Raw genomic sequence first — 16,280 nt, forward strand, 5'->3', positions numbered from 1 at the left:
TTAATAAGTGGTGATGTAATGTCTACTTATAGCAGCCCTCATTAAAATGACGTTGGGAGTCTTTGAGATGGAGTTGTTTCAGAAGGTGCAAACGTTTAGATAAACAAAGAGGCAAAAACACAAGCTACCTGTAGTCACTCTTACACAGAATAATCAGGTTTGGGATTTATTTCCCTGGATCTTTTTCTTATGTTCCAAACAAACTTCATAAGTTAAAACAGTATTCAACAAATGCAATAAGCTCTAGTATGCACAGCACTACAGTAGAAAGCATAACTATTGGTCACCCTAGATGTTATGATGACTCAGCAATTAACAGCCTATGCCTGTTGTCTAAAGTGTGAAACAGCTGTAGATGAGACACCTGGAGGAAAATCGGCTTCACTTTGGATCTAGAGGACCAGAACTGATATATGAAGATGAGGATAGAATTAGTTACACAGTAAGCAACAGTGTTGACATTTTTTAAATTATATTATTTTACAACTTGCTTAGGTATTTTTCTTCTTAATTTGTTTCCTCCATATTCATAATCTGACCCGCTGGGTTTAAAACACACAGAAAGAAGAGAGTTTCTTTTCCTGAGTAAAGTTATTTTGGTTGAATGATATGCTGATGATCCGGTGAAGTGAAATGACCTACATTGTCATCCTGGTCATCGTCGCTGTCATCATCGCTGACCACCGGCTTGGCTTTCCCTCGGCTCTGCCTCCTCTTCCCTTTGTCACTGCTGCGTCCCTCCTTACTCAGCTTGATCTTAACCCACACTGACTTGGCTGAAAGAAGAAAGAAGAGACGAAGAAGTGATTTAATCTTCTACTACACAAATCTTATGTAACTGGTTACCATATTGTTTGCACTGATGATTTTATTTGTGGGAAACATAAAGATAGAAAAAAATCTGCGCTTTAATGTCATTACACTTCAAACTGATTATCACTGGCTTTGTAAATCTTGTTTTAAAAATGATTTTTTTTTTTTTTTTTTTTTTAGAAACAGCAACTTGCATTTGAAATGTTAAATTAACAAAATAAAAAAATAATGTCCTGTGATTGACTGGCAACCAGGCCAGGGTGTACCCTGCGTATTGCTCAATGTCAGCTGGGATAGGCTCATGCTCTGAGAGGTATGGATATTGAAAGGAGAGATGGAAGGAAATAAATCATAAAAAATAAATTTCAGTTTCAGAAGATAATTCAAACACCAAGATTAGGATGTTTTGTATAATTTAGCAAAATCTGAAAAAAAAAAAAAAAACAATCTCTATATGTTCCCAAAATTAGACAAAATTTTACCAATCACTTAATTGAACTTTTTACCCTTTTCATAAATTCTCTTTGGCTTTTTCAAGTTGACAACACTCCCCAGTGCTTTTATCTCAGTCTTGTAAGAGTATTCCTCTGGTTTGAAACAAGCTGAAAGCTCCAAAGGGATCAAAATAGGTTAAGATGATGACCCTGAGTGAACCCCACATGCATTTTTTATGTTTTTTTTTTGCTGTCTTATGAATTATATATTAATTCAAGGCTACACTCTGCCATGCATCTCAACATAGAAAGTGTTTAAAATTCAACTGAATCAGTGGGTGCATGTTTGTTGTGTATTTGTATGCATGTCCTGGAGGTGGTGAGCTGTACCTTCTGACTCAGACTCATCCTCGTCATCATCCTCCTCATCGCTGTCGTCTTCACTCTCTTCGTCCTTGGCGATCTTCTGCCTGGCACTCTTGAATACAGATTGAAGGACGATGGAGTCCTCATATATCTGGGGGGGAAACAAAGGCGATCAACAGTTCTTCAAATTTCCTGAACAACACACACAGAGGAGGGGGTATGAAAGAGATGCAAACTGAGTATGTGGGCAAGGTTAATAATAGAGAAAGGATTAAGCCTTAATGGAGAAAGGAATCGTAAAAGAGTAAATCTGTTGGGTAGGGGGGGTTTCACACAGAGTGAAATTCAGAGTTCTTCCTTAAACAGTAATAACAAGACTATGTACAGAGAATCTGGGATGTGCCTTTTCAGTTATTAGTATAATCATCAAACACTGAAGATTTAGCTGAGGACAAAGGCAAACTCCCCAAAATAATCCAAATGAATAAAGCAGGGAGAGTGAACCATGTGCATCAAGTCAATAAATTAGCATGTGAGGAACCTTGTGATTAGGTGTTTGATAAACAATTAGCCTTTTCTACTCACTTTCCTTTGTTCATAATAAGAGAAAAACCAGTAAAAACTGGCAGTTCAAAAATGAACTGTTCATACAAAGAAGATTTAGTTGCATGCTTTCACAAGTGAGACCTTCACAGACATGTGCAAGCCTAAATTCTTTATTACAACTAGAAGGGGACGATTTCAGCTGCTGCAGAATAGTATGATAGATGAAATCTTCACAAGAATTTTCCAATGTGTTTGTGGTTTGTGTTACTATGATCAAACTTTATTAAATGCAGCAGGATCTTCATTTTATCCACTTCAAGGTAAAATAGGGCTAAATTACCCATAATTGATGAGCTGTTTCTGCAGCTAAACAGAAGGCTTAAAAACAGAAATCCACCAATGAATGATGCAATAGTGGTTACATACACTGATCTGCAGTATAAGGTCAGACACATAACTATGGATTAGTCTTTGAAGCATGGTTTAACTCCACCAGCCTAAATTCCACGGGTCAGATGTGACACTTGTTTTGTTCTCTCTAAACAATGTCCAAAATGAAAATAAATTAAAATTCACAGTTGTATTAATAAAAAAGGCACAACTTAATATAAATGGAAAAAAACAAAACATTGGGATGTTGGGCATTATTCCATGAATTCAATCAAAGCTGGTTACTTGAAGGTTAAACATCACCAGGAGTGTCACAAAAAAATACAAATGAGATGATGTGAGACTTGAATTTCACATGGAGCAGTTTCAGACCTGGGATCCCTCCAGGTTGAAGGTCTGCGCGTTGTGGCAAAGAAGCATCACGTCCTTTTCCAGGTCTCCAACATTCCTGTATTTGTGGTTCCTCACACGCTCCTGTTGACAGAAAAACAGCAGCATGTAGAAACAGACTGTGTCACACTCATCTGGCCTGTGCACCTTTACCTAGAAAAAAATTAAAGCTCCGAAATGTTCTATCATGATTCCATAACTGAACCTAATCTCTCTACGTTAATGTGCTTTCCTAGACTGAAACTGGGTTATCAGACATAAAAGACACTAGGTCAGTAAGGAATGTTTCTTAAGATCGATTTTTATAAACCTTAAATTGACTGATCCATATACTGCGTTGATTTAGATTATTTTTTAATAGATTCTCATTTTTGTAATTAATGGATTAACTGATAGATCATAAAAATCAATTCAAACGTCAGAAATAATGAAAGCTAGTGTTACATTTTTTTTCAGAAGGCCAATTAATGTGTTTGAAAGTGCTTTCAACTTTACTAAAATTTTATTGAAAATAAATATCAATTTCAATAATAAAAAACAGACACTAACATTTGAGAGCTGGAGTAACAGAAGATTTTTCATTAATCACATGTAAGAACAGTGTACGAAGACTACAAATAGAGATGCACTGATATCAGATGACAGTCAAATCCTAACGTACACTGAATGACTGCTGGTTCTTTCAGGGTTTGGTGTTTTTTTGTATTTTTGTGTATTTTAACTGAAAATTTTCATCACTAATGATTGGATATTTTCAATAAACTTCAACTTGGTTTGGCATCTTCAATGTTTCTGTTGTTTCTGGTCTCTTGTGTTTTGAGTCTTGGCTATTTAGTTTTATGGAGGCTGTAACAGCTAGAAGTATAAAAAAGCCATTGACAACAAAGGAGTGCACAGCCTAGTTTGCTTTAGATATACTTTGTGATTTATAGTCAACGAGGCTTCACTGTGGCTCAGGGTAATGATACTACAAGTGGGGAAAACTGCTTTTAAATAGTTTAGTCAGTTTATGTATATTTATGAGTTCTTTTTGTTACAAAGTCCAAAAAACATGGTGATACATAAATTTATCCTAGTCTCATGTGCATAGTGAGGGATACAGGCTTTACATTTAACAGTGATATCAGATCAGCATCAAATCTGCAAAAACCCACAGCCTATGCGATGGATTTGTATCAGAAATTAAAAATTTGGAAAAGGGCCTCCCTAACAAAAAGCATGCTGAAGATTGTCCAAGAATTACATTTTAATAGGAGGCATTTTTTTTATCATCTTATCCATCCTTCTCATTAATTCCTGGGCCAGAACTGATAACACACCTTGATCTTTTTGAAGTCCACAGGTTTTCTGATGAGTTCATAATATTCTGGGAGCTCCTTCCTGGATGGTAACTGCACAAAGACTTCACTTAGTTGTCTTCCTGACCTGTAACAAAAGTAATTTCATATCACTGTTAAAACTGGTGCTCTCAAACATTACGATGAGCAAATTATCAAAGTACTTAAAAATGAAAGTTGACATGCTAAACTGCTAGCCCTTAAACTTTGCTTATTAGATTTGCAAATGTAATGTTTTTAAAATGTAACTTACATACATCAAAAAAGAAAAATCCACCACATAACAATCTAAGTTGAAAGTTTCCACATCTAATTCTCAGCCAATTTAGCAAAAAGAAATGAACAAATAATGAATAACTGCCTCAAAAAATCTAAAAGAAGTGTGAAATAACATAATTTCATCATATTCTAAAAATATTTGCGATGCTACAATTATAACAAAAAGAACTTTTGCACTATTGACATAGGATTCTTTAAAAAAGAGCAACGTGCCGGGGAGCACAGATGGTCAAGTGGTTTAAGGTGCTACCCATGTACGCAGGCGGCCCAGGTTCAAATCCGGCCTGTGGCCCTTTACCCCATGTCTCTCCCCATTCTCTTCCCCATTTCCAAGTCTATCCACTGTCCTTCCTCTATCAAATAAAGGCATGAAAAGGCCCAAAAATAAATCTTAAAAAAAAAAAAAAAGCAATGTGCCCTGTGAGGTAATCATATTTCAAATGGGACCAATAAAACCTCAGCACTTAGATTAATAAATAAAACATTAACATAAAAAAATGATACTCAACCAGTAACTTGAGTTTTTCCTCCTTGGTTGCATAAATTGCGTGTTTTAAACATGTCTTGGTATCTGTTGTTATTATTATGAATAATACCGTGCTGTCAGTGTTGCTGTGTGAATAAGGTAAACAAAAAAAAAAAAGTACTTGGAAAGAATTGCTTTGGAGCAACATGAGTGAAAAAAGGGGCGGTGTAGAAGTTTTTACGGAAAGGATGTTGAATGAAATACACTGGGTCAGAGCTGAGCTGTGACATGAGCTATTAGTTAATAATACAAGTGTTCAGTTTTTACTGACAGTGTACTTTGAAAAAGCTTTCTGCTAATCAAGGGTCACTTCAGGTACAAGAAGTAGAGAAACAGTCTTTTCTGACTTTATTTGTTAAGTAAGCATGTTCAATGCTACATCGATCCCCAAGGTTCTTTAAAGCCAGTATGCAGTTGACAGTTCTACACACAGGCAAAAAAAGAGACAAAAAATCACAGTGCCCTTGATTGTTCCTTCCTCCAACAGGTATAAACATAGAGAGGAATACTGCAGAACTGACTTCAAGTGTATTTTCCACCTAATTAAATTCCCCAGGGTTAAAAAAAGGTTAAGACTAAAAAAGCAAAGGAAAAAACAAGTTTTTAAAGTAATCTTGTAAAGAGTTTAACACTCATGTCAGTGATACTAATTGCTGCAAATATGCATTGCTTCCTTTGCTTCCTCTTTTTTAAAACTATCTGTTTCAAAAGTCACAAAGACTTTATCAGAACTTTACATCTCCAAACATAGAAGTCTCACTGCTGCATTTTCAGACTTAATCATCATCAGCTTATTCAGTTCATGAAGTTTATGATGGACATAATTTAGAGAGAGGCTTGCTGATGTCAACCATTTAGATTTCCCTGCACTCAGTTAAGTTACATCATAGAGAAATGAATGTACCAGACATAACCAGCCATTAATCAGCCATATATACATATATATACATATATATATGTATATATATATATACACATATACATATATATATACATATATACATATATATATATACATATACATATATATATACATATATACATATATACATACATATATACATATATACATATATACACATATATACATATATACACGTATATATATATATATATATATATATATATATATATATATATATATATATATATATATATATATCATCCATCAGAAAAGAAAATGATACAGATTAGCAGTTGAAAGATGATTCTTATTCTTACATATCTTCTGTTTTCATAAAAGAAAAATAAATTTCAGGATTTTACTAATAAAATTTTAAACTACCATGCCCATGCCGTGAGCTTAGACCTACGGAGGTTGTTTGTATGTTCAAAATAGGATTTGACTTAAGTGTGATGAAAATGCAAAAAATGCAAGTACAGCATTTTGGTTGTTAGGACCTCTGGAAGTAGACTAAACTGTTGACTTTGGTAAAAACCACAGGAATGAAACCAAATATCACAAAAGCTTCAAACAAGCATTCAAATTCTTGAAAGCTTCTGGTGGTAAGATAGAAAAAAATATTTTAAATAGCTTCAACATCAATGCATCTGTGCTTGATCATCAAAGGGATCAGGTCTGTGCTTAACACCTTACACTGGCTTCTGAGGAAAGTGGATGCTTGATTCATGTCTGACTCTATGGAGTTTTGAAGTCAAGCTTCTTTTATGGGGAAAGTTATGAATCCTTTTGAGTAGAAATTCAGGATTCTGTCTCAGTCAATTTAAGTGAGAGGAGAAGAGCAAGTGCTTTGATTGAGATTCTCAAGGATGAACAACCATCAACTGGTAGGGGAAAGATTTTGACTTGAGATAGGCAGGTTGCAGTTTCCTGGAAAATCTCCAACAAAGTATTGATTCAGTGCATAGTTTAAAAGCGGGAACACAAAAGCACATTCCTTCATGCACGGTGCATATTACAGAGACAAACACTCACACATGTACTCAGGATTTTGCACATAGGTAAAAGAGAAAAAAAGCAGACACAACAGAATCAACCACACACAAAAATACACCGACAACTTACTCCAGAGGCTGTTAAACTTTAAGAAAGAGAGGATGTTCTAACACTATTTCTTTTTGAAACAAGATGTCAGCTGGACAATAAGAGCACAACCTGACATGCACATTAACTACCATAACCCTCAAAAATGTTTTTAAGCTGATCAAAAAAAGAAGAACAGAACAGGCCCTAATGAGAGTGAAGACTAGGCAGCCTAAGTAGATTTTGCTTCTGGTACAAAGTGTGCCAACTTTACTAAAGTTTCCAAAATTCTTCTTTTATACTCACTGATGTGCATCTGAGCCACTGGGATACACTTTTCCCTTACTGCACAAACCCATGATAGCACCTATTTGACTTTTTGCTTCATTCTCACTCTGTCTGATATAAACCACTTTGAATTACCATGTTTCTGAAGTGGGCTTTATAGAATACCTCAACTATCATTGCACATTGTACAATGAAATTTTCTGTGCCTCTTTTAAAAACAAGGCAAAAAATAAACAGAATAACATACAGTACCCTCAGCTATATGGAATCTTATAAAATAGTGTTTTAAATAAATGTAACCTGTTTCAACAGACCTCGTGCAGCAGACACAGGTCTAACTACCAGGAAATATAATCTGAAGGATTATAGCACTTTGTCCTGGATGACAGAAATATGTTCTGTCCTTTATGTTATAAGATTGCCACCGCTGAGGGTAGTCTGTAAATGTGTAGTTTTTCCAGTCAGGACCTGGCAAGGTTATGTGTCTGTAGTGAAACAACTTGAGACTTTGGAAGTCTGACAGGGGCTGTTCCTCAGTACCTTGCCAAGTAGCAAATATTAACATGGGAGGAGGAAGTAGGTGACTCATCAAACTTAATGGCCAGTGCATTGTATATAAAAGAATTTTATCATTCAATAAAATGAGGGCTGTCAAATTAAAATCTTTAATTGTGATTAATCTCAGAATTTCTGGAATAATTGCAATTAACTTCACCTGTATGTCACACTTTTAAATGCCATTGTTTAGCATTTAAACTGCTTTCGTTTCATTTTGGATCCTTTCACTGTCTTAATCAAAGGGTAATTGACTTTCTGTTTAGATACAGACCTGCTGTTACTTTGAAAGAAAATAAGGAACTTTAGGTACATTGAAGCTGATATAAATTTAACCACATAAAATTACCGTACGGACTGAAAAGGAAATAAGGAAACAGTAAAACGCAAATATTTGATAGCAGATGACTTTAGACTTGCCCTCTGAGCTGTCTGTGAGGTTTTTTTTAATTGAAATGAGACATTAAAAAGCAGTGAAGCAGTGATGTACTTAGTTTACATCTATGTGGCTGCAGAGAGACGTTGCAGTGACTTCGCCAAAATGTGCTGAAAGGGACAATAAGCCTGTGATTAATCATGCTGAAGAAATATTTCTGTACTTTTAATCGAGATTAATGCACAACTGCTGACAGCCCTAAAACACATGTAAAGAGGGTGTGGTGTAGGTGTAAGGCCAATTGCCAGGTCCTGGTTGAATAGGTGGGAATATAATCTGGTGAATTACAGCACTATGCACTGGATTAATAGAAAACATGTTTTTTCCTCATCCTTGACCAGAGCAGTGTTGACATCAATGAAGAGAAGGAAAAAAAACCCTTAATTATATCTCTAAAGAGTATATCAGGTGTGGATGAAATTGCAGGTGGCCCTGGCTTTTCCTTACCCATCTCTGTAGTTGATGACCGTGTCAATGATTGTGTTCATTTGCTTGGTGAGTTTTGGGGGGTTAGGGGACAGCTTCTCAGCTGGTGGACGTCCTCGTCTCTTCTTGGCCTTTGAGCTCCCATCGTCTCTGCTCGATGAGTCCTTGTCCTGACGCCTTTTGCGTTTGCGCTTTTTCAGACGGATCTCCTCCTCCATCTCCTCTAGATTTCCATCTTCAATGGCCTGGAGTCAAAAAATAAAAAAATTAATTTAAGAAAAAAAGAAAAGAAAAAGTTGAATCACAATGTGGGTGATTTTTAAGAAATCTTTTTTCGTCTGTTTTTCATGGAAAACAGAGATTAAACACCAGCAGCAAGTCCTGTAGCTTAGGCTTCAAACCATCTATAGATATTATCCTTGACCTTCTTTTAATTTTGGCTCTCTATTATAATTATCTACTTTAACTAGAGCCTCTCCAATCTATAGCTAACACGTCGAACCTTGAGTCACCTTGGTCCTAAAGCGTTGTTCTATTCTTGTTTCATGGTAACACCTGAGCCCGGGTCAATAAAACGGATCTACCAGGGCGACATGTCTCTCCTGTGTGTCACAGTGTGTTCATTGTGGGTGACTTGGCTGCCAATAGCATCAGTGTCACATCAACTCTGGCATTAAATCTAGTCACAGTTGTGGAGCTGTTGTTGACTGATTAACTCCAATTTGAAAAACATTTGCACTATATCATAGTGGCCAGCTGTGTTAAAAATTACATAAAAAAGTGTCTATGGATATGTAAGGAGTCTGGAAAGTATCAATACTGAAAGACAGAATCAAAAATGATCAAGTTTCTTGAGTGTTACTTGTTCTTTGGAGGGCTAAAAAAACTTCCTTTCTAATTTCTGAGTGTGGAAATTAACATACACAAAAAAAAATGAATTATACTCCAGGTTAATGATGGTCTCAAACAATGCAAGATTATACCGTGAAAAAGACTACATTAGCAGACTAAATGACTAAACAAAGTTTTGTGTTCCCCTTTAGTACAGGAAAAGTTTTATATCTTTAATTACAGTCAATGAGTTTGTGTGAATCAAATCAGATGGTAAATTACCCAAGATTGCTGTAATTAACTGCAAAGGAGAGTGAAGAGAGCGGCGCATGAAGAAAATACATTTTTGAAACTACAGAAACCACTCTACACTAATTATGCTCTAAATGCTCCTTTATTCCTCAGAAACAGAATATTCTGGATTGATGCCTGAGTGGTTCATTTTCCTCTAATTCTTTTGACACTGAAACTTCATTTATGGGGCAAATAATGTCTCCAACAAAGGCTGTATTGAACTACACTGGCATCACGGTGCAGCTTGCTGCATAGGTAGTTTTTAGGGGCTATAAAGCTGGAAAATAAATCACTCTATGGTTTACCCGTAGCCACTGTTTTTCAGTTAACGCATCACTGTAGTCCACATCCCGACGGCAGCGTGATCCTCTCCCAAACATCTTCTCCTCCTCCTCTTCATATGTGAGCCTTTCCACCTCTGCATCATCTTTAATGATCCAAGAGGGCAACTCATCCTCCTCCATGAGACGAGGCTTTCGCTTTGGGTTCCTTGCGTGCTCTCGACGGCGGTCCATATCCATACGCTAATATGGAGAAAATCAGGAAGGGAACATGAAACAGTAGATTGGGGTAAGATTATGGATTTCTTTATGTTAAATCACAAAGAAAGGACACATTTAAAGTTACACTAGGCATGAGGGGTTAACAACAGTTCCAAAGTGAAAAAAACATACAATAATAAGACTGAAAATGTTTGTCATTTATTATTTCCTACATTTATTATTATATCTATATTCGAGTCCACAGATTTGTGTTTACATCCTTTATTCCCTTTGTTAAAAAGAGCCACTATTTCTGTCACACACACCCTTTTAAATGGAGTCACCATCCTGGTGACTGTTGTCTCATTTTTATCAAGATAACTATCACCATACAACTCAAGTCCTTTTATTTTCAGGGATATAGCAATTTAACTAAAGGTCCCTGTAGTTTCCACAATAACTCATCTTTTCTTTGACATCTTTTGTCATCTTAACCCAGTAGAATTTAATGTAATATTATTGTGCAAAAGGATTTAAAAGAAGAGGAGATATCTTGCTGCAACATTTCACAAATACACAGAATGAGTGCAGATACACAGGCTGAAGCAAAATTATAGGATGTTTGTGTAGCAACAAGTTATCTGAGTTTACTGTTTGAGAAAGAAATGATCAAATCTGAGTTTAAGGAACCAACTAAGTATTAAAAATCTGCATGTTAAATCATTAAGTCATCTCTTCAACTGTCATCATCCTCTTGACTGAATGTAGGGAAAGAAAATCCTGAATTAAAGCATGACTAAACATCCAGCTTCAGATGCTTTAATATTAATTGCCCCTTCAGGCAAAAATCTTTAGAAACTTCTCACATGTTGTAAATTAAATCTTTGGCAATGATTATTTGATGTCTTGCAACTGGTGACCATGGAACTAGCCAATATGAGCATGACAAATCAAGAAAACCCTTTTCAAGCACAGAGTATGTATGGTGTAAGTATGTTAAGTGTTAAGCTGTGAATGACGTGATGTCTCTGAGTCATGTATCCATGGTAACTGCCTCAATAGCTATGGAAAGAAGTCTCTGTGTGGGAGAGTTGTTGCCAAGCCTGCCAGCTTCCAAAGAATTGATATTTGACACATCTTAAGAAAAAGTAAGAGGATCATCTGTAGCCTTTGCCTTATGGTACATGAATATCTGACGAGTTTTGATCAGTAATGTAGAAGTCTATTTGATCTCCCAAATGTGTAATTTCTTACCATGAAAAGCTCAAATTCATCTTCGTTGCGGGCAATCATCTGGTTCAGGGTCTCATCATCTGGGACTTCATCTTCTTCCTACAGTAACATTAGCAAACACATCAAAAGACTTCTAAAAACATCAGTCAGAATTTTTAATGTTTTATCATAAAAGAACCAGTAATTTTGCATTCAAAACAAATCAGTAAGTATACAAATTTTATTAAATACCAACAAAAATATCTGACATTTCCTTCAAAAACATTGTAATATTACAAGTGCTCTCTGATCATATCCAAAGAGCTGCCTCCTCGCAATTTAATCAAAATCAGCATACTTAGTTCATCCAGAGGAACAAAAGCTATTTATGGACTTTTATATTTATCAAGTGAAATTGTTTAATTAAGCATAAACACTGCTAATACCTCATTCTGCTCCTCATGCTCTAAAATGGCCTGCAGGAAGGCACGACGCTCATGGCTGGAGGACTTCTGGTCGAACATGCCTGCCTGGATGACCTTCTGATCCACGTTCAGTTTGTACTTGGCAGCTGCCAAGATTTTCTCCTCCACGCTGTTGACAGTGCAGAGACGGAGCACACGCACCTCGTTCTGCTGGCCAATGCGATGAGCCCGATCCTGAGCCTGAAGGTCCTGGAGTAAGCAAAATAATATACAAAGTCACTTTAGCTGCATCAATAACAGAATATTTAATGCTGTTCTTATCCCTTGTTGTTAACGTGCTATTTCTGAGGGTTACAGGTATCTGTTTAAAGTACTGATTATGCATTAAAAAAGGCAAACACAAAAAAGACACAAATAATGCCAAACAAAAAAAATAAATAACACATTTTAAAATAATCAGCATGTGACACAATATATGAGGATTACTGATGATATGATATGATGATGATTTACCAAAACACTGTGGCCCATTGTATTTCTGTTTTCTGTATCTCATTTGCATTTTACACCTCTAATGACTTTATGGCACTGAGCGTTGTTGATAGATGCTGCACAAATCTAAAAAGTAATAGATCCTTGAGTGAAATGACAAACATTTAAGTACTTTCCAAACTTGTCAGAACAGGTTTGCAAAGTGTTTTGTGTTAAGAAAAGACTTCTGATTAGGTGAGATCAAATGCCATCTTTTAAGTTGTGACTCAGTCTCTCCCCCACTCCATACCTCAAAGTTCTGATTTGATTTAAGTTTCTCACTTCTACTGTGTGATCCCCCAAGTGTAGCAGCAGATTTTGCACCTAGTTGTTTGTAATTTTCTATGTCACAGTGGGCAGTCTGAGGACTAAGAGGTATCATTTTTTTATCTACCTTCATTTATATGTTTTGTACTACAGATTTCAGAGGTACTTTCTCTGCAAGCTTCGGTTCGTAAAGAACAATATTACTCAAGTGTTACGTAGCCAAAAAGGGACACATTCTTAGTAAATATCCCTTCAATAAATCAGACTGCCTCAAGATTACTCTATCAGTGGCTCTGACCAAAAACTATTAATATGATCAACACACTATGGTCATGCACTTACATCACACAGACAAGTATCATCTTTGCATGTTATAATAATACAAATAAAAGACAGATGTACCTGGTGAGGATTCCAGTCACTGTCAAAGATGATGACAGTGTCAGCTGCCTGCAGGTTGAGACCGAGCCCACCGGCTCTGGTACTGAGCAGGAAGATGAAAATCTGAGATCCTTCCTCATTAAATTTCTTCAGCAAAGCTGCTCTGTCTTCAGACTTAGTTGTTCCTGTAACAACAAGCAGGGTCATTTTGAGACAGTGAAGTTAACTTTGATAATGTCTTAGAGGATAGCTTTGATAAAGTTAGCTTGAAATTTGTTTTGGTCTACTGATCCAAAGTAGGGGTCGACAGATACTGGTTCTTCAGGGCTGATACTGATACCACTTATTCATAGTTCATGAAACCAATAACCACTTTAGGAACAGATGTGTATTTATTATGTTTTACAAAATGTACTTAATTTGGCAAAGGTGAAACTGCACAATCAAAAAATGTACAGTTTGGCTCCATGTCTATTGGGGGTGGGAATCACTACTGGCCCCACAATACGATACTGCATTACTTATTCCACGATTCCATATTATTGTGATTTTAAACTTTTGCAAACCTCATATGTCATGTCCATGTTGTCAGTGCCCTGGTTGCATTCCTAATGTCCTTTCCCTGGTGGTGCCATATCGGTTGTACTAACTTTCTACTGCTGTATGACCATCACCTCTGCTGACCTCACTGGACAAAGGGTGCAACAGCATCATCAGGTGGACAGAAAAGCAGCTGATGCTATTTATCCAGAATCAAAGACTTCAGTTTATATTAGCAATTAATTCTTAAAAAATTAATACTTGCCAAAAGATATGATATGATATATCTATGCTGTATCAAATTCTTCTCCCACCCCTAATCTCTATCAGCATGAGGAACAGCACAGAGCAACACAGTAGCAGCAGGAAAACAGAAAGTGATTCCATATGCTTACTATGTCAGTGGTACCCAGGCTTAAGTGTTGATTTATTCTAAGATTTTTTTTTGGTCTTTTAGTCTTTATTTGATAGGACAGCTGTAGAAAGTCAGAAAATTTGGGGTGAGAGAGTGGGTGACGACATGCACCAAACAGTGCCAGGATCAAAATTTGACCCCGCAACCAGGGGTCAAAGACTGTAGCATGTACTCTACCAAAGGAGCTAAGCCATTGTCCCCAAAGATCAATTTTAACATCTACTCAGGTATCTCCAGTTTTCCAGAACTATTGTCTTTTTCTAATGTCTGACCCTGCTTAAATTATAAACATGACAATGATATTTTGGATTACACCACATTCACCAAAGGATCAAGTGATCAACACCCCACTCCATGTAGGATTTTTATCATCAGTCTTGTTGCAGAAGACTATTTAACTAATGTATTTCTTCTCTTTTAATTTTTTTTTAGTTTTTCTCTGCCAGACCCTATACACAAAAGGTGTTATGTTAATGTGTTGAGGGAAGTTATACTTTTCAGAGCAGCAAATAGACACTGAAGGAAGAATGATAAACTTGCATGGGCTGTTCAAAAATGTTCATCTCATGCTCTTGCCCCTGCCAACACCAATAATATATTTCCTTTATTTAAGAAAATCAGTATAATGTTAACCCTGGTGTCAGAGCAGAATCAGCTATAAAATAAAAGATTTTGATAATCAAACTAGAAAAGCAATCAGAGAACGTAAACCACCGCCATTAGCCCTATCTCCAAATAGTACAGAATCCTTTTAAAAATTCCTGGATCCAGATGTTCATCCGGATCAGTCCCAAAATCTAATCAGTTCTTCCTTATGCCATTTCTGACATTTCTTTAAAGTTTCATCAAAATTTGTCCATAACTTTTTGAGTTATGTTGCTAACAAACTAACTAACAAACAAACCCTGCCAATCACATAACCTCCTAGGCAGAGGTAATAACTAGAGGATGGAAGTGTAGCCAATACCTTGAGAAACAAAGAAAACCCAATAATAATCATTAATAATTTACTTTATCTCTGAGGTATTAAGATTTAAATACATGTAACATCATTGCACATGAAGATTTGTTGATAATGTCAATTTCAAACACAGTTGGCGGTGCAAGCTCACCATCAAGACGCAAGTACTGGAAGTTGCGGAAGCTGAAGTAGTCCTCCATGATTGTCATAAGAGAGGTCATTTGGCAGAAAAGGAGGACTCTGTGATTTGTAGCCTGAAGTTTTGGCAGGATGCGGTCCAGGAGCTCAAACTTTCCAGAGGCTCGATACAGATCATGTCTTGGTGAAGGAAACAGACAAACATAACAAATAAGCCTTAATTACCTAAAAAGTAATTAATAATAATAAAAGTTTACAGCAATGCTGCAAGGCTGGACTTTGGCACAGCAGTGCTTTAAAATGAATGCTAACACCAGCAAACAAAGCTCACCATGAAATAGCTGAGTTCTAATAGAATTAGGCCATTAAACAATTTGTAAAGTAATTATTTAAATTTGGCACCTGCTAACTGTTTGAAATGATACATTTGATCCAGTATGACCCACCTGGTAAAGCTATGATGACTTCTTTATCACTATGCCTTTGTTGGTTTGCATTGATTCAACAGCAGCGTAATAATGGTGTACTTGTACATTTCATTGCTTTTCAGCATTGTGAAAGCACAGGAAACTCCACATGTAAACACGTTATTAGATGAGGAATAAAATCTATTTCACTTGAAGAGATACTGGGGTAAATCTCCCATTTCAATGGAAATACGAAGTTTAATGTGAATTGCTACAACATCTGAAACTAGCAGATTTTTAAGAAGCCCACAGAGTTTATAACTGCTTTAAAACAGTTTCTATCTGTATGGCTACTGAAAAGAAAGTGAAGTTTCATTGTCATATTTTAGAAGGCGGGTTTTCTAGTTGATGTCAATGGCATGTATTTGTGGAGGATAATGGGCCTTTATCAAAGATAGACCTCTTCAGGTATCACAGGGGGCTGAGTTTGCACATCTGTATATCTTTCTGGAAAAGAGTGATTATCTTTGGGGTGTCGGGTTTTTAAATTATTTCTCTGTTTTAATGAGCTTTTAACAAAGTCAGAGGAATTATGGTAATTACATTATCCACTGTTGTTTCAGACT

General features: G+C 36.2%; 1 protein-coding gene across 1 annotated transcript in view; it reads right to left on the reverse strand.

The window, feature by feature from the left end:
* Positions 1-16,280, reverse strand: part of smarca2 (SWI/SNF related, matrix associated, actin dependent regulator of chromatin, subfamily a, member 2) — a 67,400-nt gene that overhangs the window by 7,694 nt on the left and 43,426 nt on the right. Inside the window, exons 24-33 of the mRNA XM_041786794.1 lie at positions 15,261-15,427; positions 13,215-13,378; positions 12,036-12,263; positions 11,632-11,709; positions 10,201-10,419; positions 8,792-9,015; positions 4,259-4,364; positions 2,922-3,023; positions 1,638-1,764; positions 643-776 (exon numbers count right to left, since the gene is read on the reverse strand). Of these exons, the coding sequence (XP_041642728.1) occupies positions 643-776; positions 1,638-1,764; positions 2,922-3,023; positions 4,259-4,364; positions 8,792-9,015; positions 10,201-10,419; positions 11,632-11,709; positions 12,036-12,263; positions 13,215-13,378; positions 15,261-15,427 (1,549 nt within the window). The remainder of the gene's footprint in view (positions 1-642; positions 777-1,637; positions 1,765-2,921; positions 3,024-4,258; positions 4,365-8,791; positions 9,016-10,200; positions 10,420-11,631; positions 11,710-12,035; positions 12,264-13,214; positions 13,379-15,260; positions 15,428-16,280) is intronic.

This window comes from Cheilinus undulatus, linkage group 5 (assembly GCF_018320785.1).
Source record: "Cheilinus undulatus linkage group 5, ASM1832078v1, whole genome shotgun sequence".
Classification (NCBI taxonomy): domain Eukaryota; kingdom Metazoa; phylum Chordata; class Actinopteri; order Labriformes; family Labridae; genus Cheilinus; species Cheilinus undulatus.